Source organism: Stegastes partitus, unplaced genomic scaffold (genome assembly GCF_000690725.1).
Source record: "Stegastes partitus isolate 25-593 unplaced genomic scaffold, Stegastes_partitus-1.0.2 Scaffold2319, whole genome shotgun sequence".
Classification (NCBI taxonomy): Eukaryota; Metazoa; Chordata; class Actinopteri; family Pomacentridae; genus Stegastes; species Stegastes partitus.
In genome coordinates, this window is record NW_007580050.1 from 49310 (window position 1) to 65182 (window position 15873).

Below are 15873 nucleotides of genomic sequence, written 5' to 3' on the forward strand. Positions count from 1 at the left end.
ACCTGACCACAGTTTCGACTGGAGATGCTACGTTTTTGTGCAGGAAAAAAAGCTGCATTTCATCATTGACGTCAGCTAAAGATTCATCATGACTGTGTGTAATTATGGCCAGAAAGCAGAAGCCCACACAGAACAATTCTTAGTTTTGCGGCCTGGAAGCCTTCGAGGCGTCTGGCCGGTGACGGCAAACTCGCAGTTTAATTAACGGACGAACTGAGTCGGCCGAGAGTCGAGCCGAGAGTCGAGATGAGGAAACCGCAGGGCAGGAGGTTTACGGCCGTGTGGAGGGTTTCACCAGAACACAGCTGCTGGGTCCATAAACAACCTGCAGAACCCTGGACGGTGATCAGTGTCAGCAGAGAGACGGATTCAAACACGTGTTGGTCGGGCTTCACAGATCCGAGCTAATAAAGAGGCAGAACACGGGTTCTGCTGCCTGACGGAAAAGAACAAACCAATAATTATTTTGGATTTATTCATGTAAAGTCAGAATAAACTGATTCTTTGGTCAAATTATTCAAAACTCCAGGAAACATTGGTTGTGTGAACTGGAATAAAGTGACTGTTCTGTCAGAATAAACTGATGTTTTATCGTGAAATTATTGTAAAATCTGATTTTAAACTGATTTTTACTGTCAAAGTATTAAAGTAAATTCTGAATAAACAGATTGTGTGAGTTCAGAATAAACTGATTTTTACCATCAAATCGAGTTATTCATGTAAAAGAATATTAGTTTACCTTCAAATCAATTAAATCCAAATCCTTGTTCTTTATTTTAAACTGTAAGATCAGAATAAACAGATCTAGGGCCTTTTAAATTTACCTTTAAATCCATTTATTTGTGTAAAAATCAGCATAAACTGATTCTATCATCAGACTATTCATGCAAAAATAACTGATTGTGTGAGTTCAGAACAAACTGGTTTTACGTCCAAACTGAACTTATTCATTAATCAGAGCACAATCATTTTAACTTCAAATCTTTTTTAAAACTATAAAATCAGAATAAACTTTTCATTTCACCTTTAAATCAAGTTATGTGAGTATAAATCCCTGTAAACCGACTTCACCATCAGATCATTCGTGCTGCAGATGCACGTTTCCATTCAGGTTAATCACACTGCATCCATCCGTCACTGCACACAAACGCCGACAAGCCGACTGAACATGCAAACCTGCACCGGCTGGAACCTGCCGACGTTTCCACAGAAGCTGCCGACGTTTCCACAGAAGCTGCCGACGTTTCCACAGAAGCTGCCACCTGAGCCTGCAGGAGGACCGACTCGCTCACGTGTCGACTGCTTCCCCTGCAGACGCCCGTCGCCTTTTCCCTTCACAACATCTGCTGCTGCTGCACAACAAGCTCCTTTCTCTAATATTTTTAGCCTCCTGGCAGCAGGTCTGCGGCGTCAAAGAGATGCTTTCTCACCAGAGCTCCCTCCCCCGGCTCGCCCAACACTGGCCGGATTGACGGAGGGAGGGGTCGGACACAAGAGATGCTCACGGACGCAGAAGACAAACACACTGACCCACACATCCCTGGAAACTCCGCTGCCCCTTCCCCTCTTGTGTCCGGCTAAAAATAGTCGTGATATTTTCCACAATGATGGGCATTGTGAGGGGAGCTCCTCGTTACCGAGCCCACATCCAAAAAAGTTATGGAGGAACTTGGAGCACAGCCGGACCTTTAAATCCTCCTCCTCAGGCCAACTCGTAGCGCATTTAATCAGTTTTCACATCAGGAACCGATGAAACAAACATTTCTTTATCTGATCTCATCACATGTTCGTCAGGCTCGCCGATAACGAACCGCAGCTTCAGCAGACAGCCGCGTCCTTCATCGATATTCTCAATAATAGAATAATTTTGGTCTATAAAGAGCAAATAAGATGTTCTAGAGGTTTGTTACGTTGATGAGTCACATGTTTGCGTCGTGTTTTCACGCCTTCAGCAGCACCAATCAGTCAACCGGTGGCTGGAAAGTGTTGGTTATCGCCACAGGCAGCAGAATCAGCTGCAGAAATCAGCTTCCCGTCACATTTTTACTCACTGTGGCCTCATTTTTCACGGCAACATGAAGTCCTGCAGCTCTGTGGAAACAGAAACGACCAGCAGAGCGAGCTGGAAGACGTCTCTGAATACAGATATGAAGCCATGAATCATGAAACAGTGGAGTTTCATTCAGTATTTATGTCACAAAAATTAAAAAAAAACTTGGAGCTAGTTTGTACAACGTGTTTGTCAACAGGTGTTTCCAAAACTAGCAAAACAAACAAACAAAACGGCTCTACTCAACTCAGGATAGATATTTTTTCTACACAACCTGCAGTTCAGCCAAAAAAACTAATAAAGTGCCGCAATTTTCATCATGTTCTTGGATGCAGCTGAGTCTGCATGAGGAGCTTTTTATTTTTAATGTTTTATAGTTAAAGCAAAAGGTTTATTTTTGGCAGATTTTTTAAAACAACGCATGTTTAATAAAGAAATGTTGATGCTTAGATTTGGCTTATTTTCACCCCTGATTAGTTCAAGGACCGTAGGAAAGTTGATAATCCAATGATTCTTTCTGTTTTTACAGTTTCTGATTCTGGGGTTTATAATGAGGACATTTTACGCCAACATTTTGGAACACGTACTTCGTTCTGCACTCTTGTTAGCGATAGCTGTTGTTGCTAATAGCAGAATTGCATCGTGTTTGCTAGCCGGCGCTAACAGGCTAGCACAGGAAAGTGGTGAAAAGTTTACAGAATTAATCTGAAATGATTATTCTGACTGTTTTCCAGCAATGTGATTCATTTCTAAAGAATGAAAACGCACATAATTAACAGCACCTCCATTAGCTTGGTTGCTAATCGGATATTCTGTCGCATAAACAAGAAAAATCAAATGAAGTTTTGTTTGACAGCTGATTATCAAAACTCTAATTTTCTGTCAGTGCACTAATCAGGTTAGAACAAACAAATGTTTTTTTTCTATTTTCGTTGAACGTCCATCAGACTTTCTCTCCGAAGCCCAAAGTTCATCTGGTGACACTGAGTCGGTTTTTCTTGCTCCAACACACCCAGCTTCCATCCCCACCCTCCATTGAGAGCGCCTCGCCGGTATCTGGGTTCCTGCATCATTTGTTGGCATCGAGGACGCCGGCGTGTGTGTGTGTGTGTGTGTGTGTGTGTGTGTGTTAATAAAAGCGTCCTAAGGGCGGGACAGGCAGCGGAGGGAACAGAGACTGCCTGTTCCCACAGTGAGGTCAGCACCAAACACTTCCGTTCTGTAGGAGGACCCCCGCTGCAGACGCACAAACACACTAAAAGCTCTGCGGCAACACCCGCCGCTGCTGATGAACTGAAGTGTGTTTGGAGGCCTCGTGCAGCTTCGGCCAAAGCGAACCGTCCGTCCTGCAGGCGTTTCCAGGTGAAAGCAGCTACTGTGGATCTCCACCAGAGGAACGCCCCCCGTCCAGGCCTCCCGACTTGGCAGCAGCGCGTCCCGAACAAACATCGAGTGCCATCAAACTTCTCAGTTACACCCAATAATTGCAAATATAGAATAGCCGCTGTACGCCGAGCACAGCCGCTGCATTGTGCCGCCGAGCATCCCCGTCCTAGTGCCTGGCTCGAGGGCAAAGGTTTTCACCTCCAATGTGAGCAGCGCGACATCCGCCGCTAGGAGGAGAAGAATGAGCAGAGGAAAAGGTCGGGGAGGTCGACAGTGTTATCTGGGCTGCTAATCCGCTGTCGTTCACAACCCTGACGAGCTACGCTAATTAATAATAAACTCGTTCATCAACACCTGCAGACGTTTGCATCCTTCAGTGAGACGGTTACTGCAGAAAGTTTGTCACCATCAACCCGACAACAAACAACAATCGCTCCTGTGACTTTTTCCCAAACAAAGCGCCAGTTTTCACCAAAATGAACCAACAATTTGGATGCAGTTATATTGCGTTGGAGACAAACCCTCCATCAAATCACATAACCGTCATTTTGTGAGTCGACAGCGCAGAGAAAGGAGATAAAAACCACCGTAAATCATCCAACATGCAAGTGAAAGCACCACTAGACAACACGTAAAAAGGCCATGGTTCATCTACAGAACATCAAAATACACAGTTTGTCATTGTAGTCGATGGAGGCGAGTTGAGTTTGTTGCTTCCAGCTGTTAGTAGGAGTCTTTCCACTGAGTTAATTAAACAACTGCAGCAAAGTCTGACGAGTTCATTAAGTCTAAAGGTGTTTCTGTCATATTTAGGCTTGTTTCTTTTCAGGATATCTGCATCACTAACATCTGTATAGATTAAATAAAGAACAGGACCTCTCTCGCCACCACAATATGATCACCAGGTGCAACTAAAACAAATTTTATCGCATCATGAGACGCTTTAGGTTGATAAAATATCACCACACATGGACAGAACGGTGGAAACCATGAATAAACTGAAGATGTTTAGCTCAGAGGGGAACTTCTCTTGGGCTGTTTTGAACGATGGTCGCCCCAAATAACCAAAATACAACAGATACATACATACATACATACATCAGATTAGCAACACTGACTGTAAAATGAGAAACCAACGTGCACCAGTGTCTCCAGTAAGTCCCACAACACGGCCACAGGGTGCAACAAAAACCCATTTTGTTGCACCATAAGAAGCTTTATGCTGCCAAATGATCACCAAACATGGACAGAATGGATGAAACCATAAATAAACTCTGGTTATCTCGCCTATGAGTGAACTTAGTCACCTCAGATACTCAACAGCGTCGCTTCTCTGGTGATATTTTGAACAATGTTCGCCCCAAATACACTCATATTAGTCACATCAGCTGTTAAATAAGAAACTCATGTGCATCAGTAAGTCATTTTCCAACCACAACATGGCTGCAGGTTGCAACTACAACACATTTCATGGCACCATGAGACGCTGTCGGCTGCTAAACGACCACCGAACACAGAACGATGGAGATCATCAATAAACTGAGAACGTTCCGCCGGCAGGTGAACTTTATCCCCTCAGATACTCAACAGCGTCTCTTCTCTTGTGCCTATTCTGACAAACCATCGCCCCAAACAACCACAACACCCGTTATTAGCCTGTAATCATCAGATCATTAGTAAAAACCAAATGTCTATTCTCCAGCCAGCCTCTGGACTACAACTGGTTTCGGTGACTCGTCCAGAAGTTTCTGGATTCGCTCACTGCAGCTGATCCAAGCTGCTCTTCCAGCTCTAGTCCTGGTTTTAAGCAAACACACGCACATCTGGCCCACAGACAAGGATACAGGGACACAACAAGCTGATCTAAACTTGTTCTATTCATTCATTTTTAGTAAACAAACCTCAGAAAACACCAACACCGGCTGATCTTTAACCCAACAACGAGCAGGACTGGTACCTGCTGTGGCACTAAAGTCTAATTAAAACACCTGTCATCTTAATTAACATGAGCAGCCAGTGAGCAGAGCATCATATGACCCTGTTCGTGTCAGATTAATGAAGGAGACTCATGGAGCAGAGAGCTGACCAACCAGAGCAGCAGCCTCAGCGGTGACACGGCAGCGCGTAAAACATGCGCAACTGTGTTTGTGTGGTAACTTAAACGCGTAAAAGAGCTCCAACAGGGGAGTTAAAAGTGTCCTAGTTCAGGGTGCACACAGGCAGGGACGTGTGTGTCACATGGGAGGCAGTTCTGATGCAGTAAAACAGCGTGAAATGCGCACGAACAGCCGAGTCACGGCTCCAAACGGTGCCATTCTGAAAGTGCGCAACAGGACGTGAAAAGTCAGCATCACGCATCCATCCAAAGTCCTCCACACAGCGGAACACTGGGTTTAAACCCACCGAGGACCGACAAAGACAACAGACTGGGTTCCCTCTGGCTTCCTGTGCGGGTTAGCGGGAGTTCGGGGTCCTACCTTGCTCATTTTGCCGCTGATCATGCCGCTGCTCTACGCGCTGCCTCCCCTCATGCTCGGCCTGCCATCAGAAACACGGTGGGACTGTGAGATAACTTGTTTTCTCAGCCCGGTCCTCCCTCTGCTCCGGGGCGGAGGGGCGGAGCTGAGGGGGGGCGGGGGTCCAGTTACCGAGTCCCCGCCTCCTCATTGGTGGGTTCCCGGAGGGGAGCGCAGGGATTCTCACTCCGGATTGGCTGAATTAGTGGCCAGAAGATTCCCAGTGGAGCTTCTCAGGTGGTTGGATGAAGTAAAGGTCATGTTGTTCAGGACAGATCAGGGCTCAGGGCGCGTAAAGCTCTCTGCTGAGGTGGTCACTGGAGTCTGATGGAGTTGTTTTCTTTAAATGAACTCATTAAAACAGTTTAAATGTTTAAAATATTTTCCATTTCCAGCGTTTAAAGGCTCAAAACAGTGACTGTTTTCCTCTTATAGCTCCTCAAATGCAACAATTAAATATAAATCTGGTCTTTTAAAGTGTATTCTACATTTGGGTACGTTGTCCGTCCTGTCACACTTGTGCATGTAGACGTGTTTGTTAGATCTTATTTGTACTTTTTTTTATTCTTAATTGGTGTCCAGCTGCTGGAAGATGTGAACTTCTCAGACAAGTTCATCTTCTTCATGTCACTGGTTGTATATTTGACCAGGACTGGTCACAGCTTTAAAACTGAAACAGCAAAATCCAAATATTTCTTCAGGTTCAGACACAAATCTGGTCTTTTTCTCTTTAATTTTTCAAATGCAGAAACAGAAAAGTGGCACCGATATGCTATAAATTCAATATCAATCATGAAGTCTTTATTAAGTCTTTATTTTTTATCCTGATTGAACTTTTTGTATTTCTTATTTCTTACTTTCTCATCTTCTCTTATTCATGCCACGTTTTTCTAAGTTGCATATTAAACCAGGACTAAGTCGAGTTTAGTTATCGTCATTTATAGTTAATCCAAAGTGCTTTCTAGTAAAAAAAGAGTAAAATTAGTGTTAAATATTAACCCAACGAGTATAAACACTGAGGCGAAGAGGAAATGAGATGCGTTTAGCTCAATGCTTCAACTATTAAGGATTAAAACTCTACAAAAGTTATTTAAAATGCAAGTTTATGGATGTTAACCTCATGCCATTATAAAAAAATATACCTGACAATACACAAAATGTCATTTTAATTTAATTTAATTTAATTTAATTTAATTTAATTTAATTTAATTCAATTCAATTCAATTCAATTCAATTTAATTTAATTTTATTTTATTTTATTTTATTTTTTTAAGTTCATGCTTTACCACAATAATGTTTGTTTTGTTAGAGGTTTAAAAAAAAAAAAAAAAGTTTGGAAAATGACATTTATATAACTACAATTACATAAGTGTAGCTACACGATTAGTTAGTGTGTGTGCTTTAATTATTGAGGGTTAAAACTCTACAAAAGTGATATAAATGCAGCTTTACCTCATTATATTGGACATTAAAGCTAAGACCATATAGTAATATTAATTATGGATATTAACCTCATGACACCATAAAAATACACCTGAAAATACCCAAAAATCAAAGGAGGAATTTAATTTAATTTAATTTAATTTAATTTAATTTAATTTAATTTTTTAGGTCCATGCTTTACCACAATAATATTTATTTTATAGAGGTAAAAAACTTGTGAAAAATGACATTTAAAGAACTACAAACATGTAACTACAGGATCATTTAACTAATAAAAAGTCTCATTCACCTCCCTACAGCCAGCGAGGTTCTCTCTGTGGTGTTTGAGGTGTTTGCTGGCGGCGATGAGCTCATCGGGGAGGAATTCAACGTGGCCCCAAAACTGGAGGAATCTGAACTCTGAACATGTAAACAAACACACAGCGAAGCGTTTGGGTCACGACTCGGTGGAGACGCTCCTCCTCTTCCTGCTCACGCCAACATCACGCATGCAGCATCAGTGCAGCGTGTTGTAAATAACACGCCTGTCGTTGTCTGAAGCAGAACAGTTTTTAAACTGGGTGTTATTTAATACATTAAATGTTGCAGGAATTTTCAGACTTCAAGATATTTAAATGCTTCGTTCGAATTTGGAGCCATTTTTAGCCTCTCTGCTCAATTATTAACCCATTCTCAGGCTCTTTAAATGGCAATATTTAATGCTAACGTGTCACAAGTGACATTTTGAGGAGGTTAAAGTGACAATAAATGTGCTAAAGATCAGCTTTTCATTACATAATATAAATATAAAGGTATAATCCTTAAAAAATAATCACACTGATGTTTGTTACTCACTGTTAAATTAACAAAATATGGAATCAGCTCCACTTTTTTGCATCTTCTACCTTATGCACCTTGTGCTTATTGACTAAAACAACACGTTTATATGGAAATGCATCTTGGATGTCATTTTTGCACAGCATTATGTTTTGTATATATTAATATATATATTTCATATATCCAGCAACGTGCAACATCAGGTACCAGTTGCCTTTAAAAGAGAAATCCACTCTTTAATGGATGCACATACTATTTTTTGTATTTCATATTTGCACATTTTCTCGCTTTAAAAACCTTTGATTCTGCGAATGCACTGACAAGACTGCTGCTTAATTTCAGTGTGCAACGCGCAAAGACAATAAAGGAATTCACAGGAGTCTTAATTCACACCTGCAGACACACCGACTGCTGCTGCTGCTGCTGCTGCTGCTAACCGGTGAGCTAGCAGCAGCATCTAGTGGCAAAACAGAAGAAATGCTGCAGGTGAGGTCCGTTACCGCCTTTTCTCTGTTTGTTTTCTGTCGATCCAGATTCTAATACAGCATAACTTCACATTACTAGTCATGATCTGTTTCAGTTTTTAGTCTTTTCAGCCTAATTCTGCTGTGATTTAGGTGCAAAATCCAGAATTTATCATCTTATATCTTTATGTTATGTTATGTTATCTCACACAAGTTACTCCCTAAAGAAAAACCAACATGCCAAAAATAGTCACCTTTTATTTATTATCTCACACTGATGGACGTTTAGGTGTTGTGTTGTGTTGTGTTGTGTTGTTTTGTTGTTTTGTGTTCTGCTCAGAGACAACAGATGCAGATTAGCTGCTTAGCTAAATCTGCTGCATTTACTTTTAATTGTGGGCTGTTTCTGTAAAAAAACAAACTAAAAAATAAACCAAAAACATGCAAAAGAACGTCCAATTAGAACGCAAGCCATGCTGGTTGAAGAAATAAGGTGCAAGAAATTCATTTTTAGCACAAAAACGAGTATTAAGAAGTCTTAGTTATCATCTTTACTGTTTCTTCTTCTCCTCTGCAGCTACAGAAAATCTTCTTATCGAGCTTTTTTTTTTGTGCAGCAGCAGACGTCTGACCCGTGCACGGATCGTTTTAACTTTTCTAATGTCTGGTTTCCATATAATCAAAACAAGAGAACGAGCTCAGGGCTGTGATCACGCCTCATGTATGTACATTCCACTCGAGCTGCACCGTCTTAAATCGTTATTCCGTTAATGCCGTCTGGATCTCTTAGTGGCTTCCATATGTGCTTGTGCAGGTACGGAGCGCCGCATCCCGACCAATCGGTGCAGAACGTGACTGCGAGCTATGACACATGCTCCCCCACCAACCCACCAACCCAACGGCACATGCAGTCCGTTCCTTTTGCTCATATTCCAAGAATTTCCGGCTCACGAGGGCCGATGGATCGAGGGGGGAGTGTGATTGTTTGGGGTCCCTTACTTCTGGTTCGCAGCAGAGAAAAGAGGAGGGGGAACAAAAAAAAAAGGTAGACTAAGAAAACACCGAGGGACCAGGAGAGACAGGAAGCCGGTGTTTGGGATTGGAATGAGGGGTTGAGTCGGTGGGGGAGGGTCATGTTGGAAGAAAGATGGAGATGAGGAAAGAAAGAAGGTGGAGGGGGGACGGAGATGGATGGCTTTCACGACACTTTTGGTAAACATGTGGAACCAATCGCGAGAGCACAAGGTGCTCCAGGTGCGCGACTGTCTGGACACTTTGAGTTGCGAGGAAGTGGAAGGACTTGGATCGAGCTCGGGAGGCAAATGAGAAAGAGGTGGACCGGGCCAAGAGGAAATGAGGGGAGGAGGAGGAGGCTAGAAAAAAAAAAAAAGGGGGCTCGACGACGGATTGTGCAAGACAGCGCTAATCCAGAGGGCTGATAAGGTGCAGCTGTTGAAGCAGAACACGAGCGGGAAGAAGAGGTGAGACGCCGAGGACGTCTATTGTGCCATTTAAAAAAGAAGAATCCTCTCCGTCGGGCCGGAGCTTCCACATTCTTGTGTGCGAGAAAAGAAAATGTTTGGTGCATAGTTTGCTGGGAGGTGTTTCTTTTAAGGGTGGCGTTGTGGGAGGAAGCGGTTTTATGTCTTCCCCCCGTTTCTTTCGTCGCCACCGCCGTCGGCTTTCATGTGCGTGCCCGCCACGCACAACAACAAGCATTCCTCAAATCCTGCCCACACTTTGGGACAGATCATTGTTTTCGAGCCACAGGAATCCAGTGGATGGCAGCCGCCCCCCCGAGCCTATTTACATGGGATTCTACCTTCTTCCTACCACGCAGGAGAACAACCTTTCCAGATATCGGGGCAGGAGGGGGGGGTCTATATTTAACCCCAACCGGTCACTTCCTGTGTTGGGTGTGGATGCCTGTGGCTCAAGGCCTCTGTGTTGGTCACGGCCAATCTAAACTCTGTTGCTCGTGAGAAATTACAGGGAAAGCAAAGACAAATACGTATAAAAACCGCTGTCGCAACGCCAAGGCTCTATATATTTCAATGGTCAACAACACACAAGAAAGAGCTGAGATTGCATTCGCTCTTTTATCCAGAAAAACAACAAAATCTCCCCCAAGAACCAGCAAGAAACAAGAAATCTATATCATTATGCTAAAGAAAACCAACCCAACGAGACTCCAGCAGCTGCTTCAGTTGTTGGATGATGGAACATCTTCAGAAACCACAAACTGTCCGTCCATCTCACTAATAAATGAATAAATCTCTGTCTTTGTGTCTGTCTTCCACACTTTTCTTGGAAACCATTGATCCGATCTGCATCAGACTCGGTTTTTATCCAATTGGGGAAGTTAGGAATCCACTTTGAAGTCATTTGATTGAGCAGCAGACATTTTCGGTGTTTGTATGGGGGTGTTTTTTGTAAGTGGAAAGACAACTAACAACATTTCCCCTCAAGAACCAGCAAGAAACAAGAAATTTGTGTCATTATCCTAAAGAAAACCAACCCAATGAGACTCCAGCAGCTGCTTCAGTCTTTGGATGATGGAAGATCTTCAGAAACCCTAAAACGACTAACAGTTCTGACCATTTTCTGTCCGTTGATCTCACTAATAAATGAATACATCTCTGTCTTTGTGTCTGTCTTCCACACTTTTCTTGGAAACCATTGATCCGATCTGCACCAGACTCGGTTTTAGGGGACGTTAGGAATCCACTTTGAAGTCATTTGGATGAGCGGTGACCATTTTCGGTGTTGGTATCGGGGTCTTTTTGGGGGATGGAATAGTTTTAAGTTCCCACCATTTCTAAGCCACATCTTTAAAGATTAAAGCATCAAAGACAAATATCACACAGACAAGTGGCAGAACTTGTTTGCACAACTTTCCAACGTTGGCAATTCCCCCATTTACACCCACTTCACCTGCAGCATGTGATACCTGCATCACTTCTCTATTTGATGCAACATTACTTATAAACCAGATTCAAACACCTTTCTGTTGCCCTCCAATGTGATTGGACGACACATCCTATGAGCTGACCACAGCCACGCTAGTGTGGGCTAAATGCTAGCTTTTTATCAGGCCACGATAGCTGTTTTAGTTTTGTGTGTTAGCATTTGCTAATTAGCCCCAACCACAAAGTAATATGGAGAAAAAATGATGGACAACTTGACGGTGCTAGAGGGAAAGTCTCAGGATGACAACAGTTATCGCAGCTCATCCTCAGGGGAGCACGAACATCTGGATCCACAGTTCTGGAGACTCAGAACCAAACATTTCCCCTCATTTCACTGGAGGAGCTAAAACTATTCAGGTACAATGTCTGTCTACCGTGAACCCATCCGGGAGGTTTAGAGGTGATTTATTGTCGACTGAAGCGTTTTACAGACGTCTGCTGGCAAAGAAAGCTGAAAATGTACCTAAAGATTTAAGATTCCATTGAAACTCTTGGACTTGTATGATGGCTGCACATGTCTGTGAATTAAATGGTTTATTAGGAGTCTCACCAAGACGCTAAAAAAGCTAAACTCTGAGTGCCAGTGCAGCCTGTTTGTGATCACAACACGCAACAGAAAAGTCATTTTACGGCTGGAATACAACCCAGAGGTGACGGTTTCATCACTGCGCCTACTTTGATTCGTCCCACATGAATTCTGCGTCATCCACCACAGCAGAGTTCGGCGCTTTGTCTCCTAAAGAGAACCACATGAAGCGGCGCTCGCAGCCAGCGCCTGTTTATATCAAGAATCCGTCATTAGGAGGCCGTTTATTGATGCTCGACGTCTCTGTAGCTGTTTAACAATCTCTGGACGAAAACAGGGAGCTTTGGCCGCGACGAGGTGAATGAGGGAATTCGGCTTTACAATCCAATAACTGGCTGTAAAATAATCGTTAAGGACACAAGATCAACACGGGCGTCGGTAATTTCTGAGGGAACGCTTCAAGCTCAGCAATGCAAAACCACAAGTATGCAAAGAAGCTGTTGGTGCGCGATGTGAACTTTCAATAAGCTATCACTTGAAACAGAACGTTCCTTTCCCATGTTACTGACACAACATCCGCCAATTATGTAATCGCACAGCCAGAAGTTAAATTCCTTCTTCATATTAGTCCGGTTCTCACTGACGCTTCGCATCTCACACAGGAATGTCCTCGAGCCTATGAAAAACATCGAGAAGTGAAAAACAAGTTTGTGAAAAAAAAAAAAAAGAAGAGGGGGCCATAAATAGATGAGGACAACATCTCCTCCTCTTGGATAATCGCTGGGATCTAACTGGTTCCCACACCCATGCAGTGGGGTCAGTCTCTGCAGGATGACGTCGTCCAGAGGCCTCCACGTTCCCACGCCGCTCGGCATGTGATATGGAGCCGCTGGGACCGAGCGTGCACACGGAACACGGGGCCCAGATGGCGGCAAACATGCTTGGACAGCTGGATTTAAAAAAAAAAAGCCACAAGCTTCTCCGGGCTGCGTGTAATCCGCCGCCATGCGAGCCGGCGGTCGGAGGTCGAGCTCCTCTGTGGTCTTTTGATGCCACTCTGCTGCTCTGCCTCTGTGAACGCGACGCGACACAACGCTGCCATTGTGGCCGCGCAGATGCAGAGGTGCCGTCGTCATCCGCATCATCTGTTAAAACCAGGCCGAACCAAACACACTCGCTCCTTGTAAGAAAACCACAGAAACAATCGCTTTTTCTGTCTCAGCGTCTGCACACGTCTGTGAGACTCTCGCATCGAATTAAAGGAGAAGCATCACTTCTCCACATGACCTTTGACTTTTCTGTTTCGCATCAGGTGTCTGAAACACACCATAAAACACACTGATTTCTTTAGAGCACCTACCGCCGAACAAATGATTTCATGCTAATTTTCTCCCCGACTGTGCGTTATAACGAATTACATAATCTGCAAAATATGAAAAAAACAGCCTAAATCCTCCGCATCTTTCAACTAAAACTCACTTCTGCTGAATCATTTGTTAATAAACAACAAGTTAATGACTTCTTGAGGCTGTACTGAGCTAAACGCTAACACAGGGACCTCCTGTTGGTGTTTATCAGGTAGAATCAGTGGGTGACATGCAAATGTTTTAAAGAAAGGTTTCTGCTCTGTCAGCACCAACCAGCACACACCAATCTGCATACTGGATTGCAGGTTAACTTAAGCTTACTTACTGTAAATTTTCTTCATATACAAGTATGAGATCTGTGCAATATCAGGATTTGAACTTATGGAAGAATAAAATGAATACGTGCAATGTTGTTGTTTTCCACATCCAGAGGAATCTGTGCAGCGTCTCATCTCATCTTGTCCATGTCTCATATATGTGAGCTACATATTGATTTAAATCAAGTCACCATCACTTACATACATCACATTTAAAGCAACAGCAGTCGAACCAAAGTGCTTCCAGTAGAAAGTCTATTAGAAATGAACCCAGTGAGTTCATTTAAATTACCCGAGTACTTTAAATATAATGGATTAATGTCCAACCAAAGCTCATTATAATAAATATTAATGCCAAGACCCCCACAGTCTCATTAATTACGTAGATCAACCTCTTAATCTTACTTCTATATGCTCATTAGCACAAACACAAAGTGCAGCTGAGACTGATGGAGATATTATCAGTTATGCTCGTCAAGCTTTTGTCGTAAATCAAAGACAAACTAAAGCAGCGAAAAGTCATCAGTCTCCATATGACTAAAAACCCCAAACATAAACCTGAGGAGGGGCTCATCCTCAGGGGAGCATGAACATCTGCACCAACCCTCCATAGATCCATCCTTTCAGCAGACTAAGCAGCTGATGTGCCTTTAAACTTGCAAAACCTGCTGCTGCTGCCGTTGCTCCATCAAACTGCATCACGTGACGTCTGAACCCGGAGCGTCGGCATCGGCGCTGCGATTCGTCGCGTGCACGTGAGCGCCTCATGCACACTGACCTTGGTGAGCCTCATCCTGCCGCTGTCGCTCCTCTCCGGGCTCCGACGCTTCACGGACGAGCTCCTGACCACCGGCACCGGCTGCACCTCTGCCTCGCCGCACCAGTCCGAGCTCAGGACGCAACCCATATGGGTGGAGGGTGTCCCGGGCCTGGGGGTCTCGATCCTCCTCTGTCTCGTCTCTGCGTCCGTCCTCCCTCCCTCCTCCTCCTCGCTCCCTTCTCTGGCTCCTTCTTCCCCTCCGTCCTTTAGCGGGCTCTGGGCAGCTGTTTTTGTCAGCTGGAGAAGGAGGAGACGGAGGCCCTTCCCCTTTTCCTGGCTCCGGTTCAGCGCTGCTCCGGGGACCGAGGATACACTCTGGCCCCCTCCGCCGCCTCCACTCTAAAAACACCTCACATGTGGACTCGTTCTGCCGCCCCAGCCCCCTTCTCGCTGCCCCTTCTTTGTTTCCCAAACTTCCCACAACTTTCTGTTTTCCTGTGCACACTCACTACATCCCTCCTCTGGCATATCAAGGATTCATCCTCCCATCCCCGTCCTGCGTTTCTTCCCTTTCTCGTCCACCGTCTCTGCCTTCCTTCCTCCTCCCTCTCCTCCTGCTTCTGCCAGGGTTGCCTCACTCTTACATATACAATTACCTCTCTGTTTTCTCACCCCCACCCAGCTCTCCTCCTCAGCTCCCCTCTGCTTCCTGCTCCCGGGCGCTCCTTAACCCCGGCCTGCACATTGTCGGTATTGTCCCGGAGAACAACCAAGAAAAACCGGCGACGGTGACGCCAGCTGCCGGGATGCTGCTCAGGCCGGTGATTCACAGCCACACCGAGCCGTCGCTTGTTTACTGAAACAAAGTCTCTTTCTCTCGCTGCAGAACTCGCACCTACACGACAGAAGACGCCAGACGCATTCTTCTACATTTTAAGTGGCCCCGTGCATGTTTAAAAATGGCTAAAGTGTGAACACATACTGGCGCGTTCCCTCTTTGCTGTTGTTTATTTCTTCTCCCCTGAGTGTTTTGGCTGCTACGCAAGAGCTCGCAGGGCTTGGAAGAGTGAGACTGTACCCCTTAAAAGGCGAATTCTTGACGCTCCTCCAAAAAGCCCCTCCACCCCGTCAACTTTATATTGACTCTCCGAGCTTCCCTTTCCTCTCCTTTTTCTCTCTTCGGCCTTGTTGTTGCAGTCGTTCTGCCCCAGACGAGCCTCCCAGGTGTCCTTCCTCTCCCCCCCGTTCCCTTGTCCTAC

General features: G+C 44.4%; 1 protein-coding gene across 1 annotated transcript in view; it reads right to left on the reverse strand.

Annotated features, from left to right (window-relative positions):
* Positions 1–15313, reverse strand: part of tns2a (tensin 2a) — a 62330-nt gene extending 47017 nt beyond the window's left edge. Inside the window, exon 1 of the mRNA XM_008304782.1 lies at positions 14633–15313. Within this exon, the coding sequence (XP_008303004.1) occupies positions 14633–14761 (129 nt within the window). The 5' untranslated portion in view covers positions 14762–15313. The remainder of the gene's footprint in view (positions 1–14632) is intronic.
* Between the last annotated feature and the right edge of the window lie 560 nt (positions 15314–15873).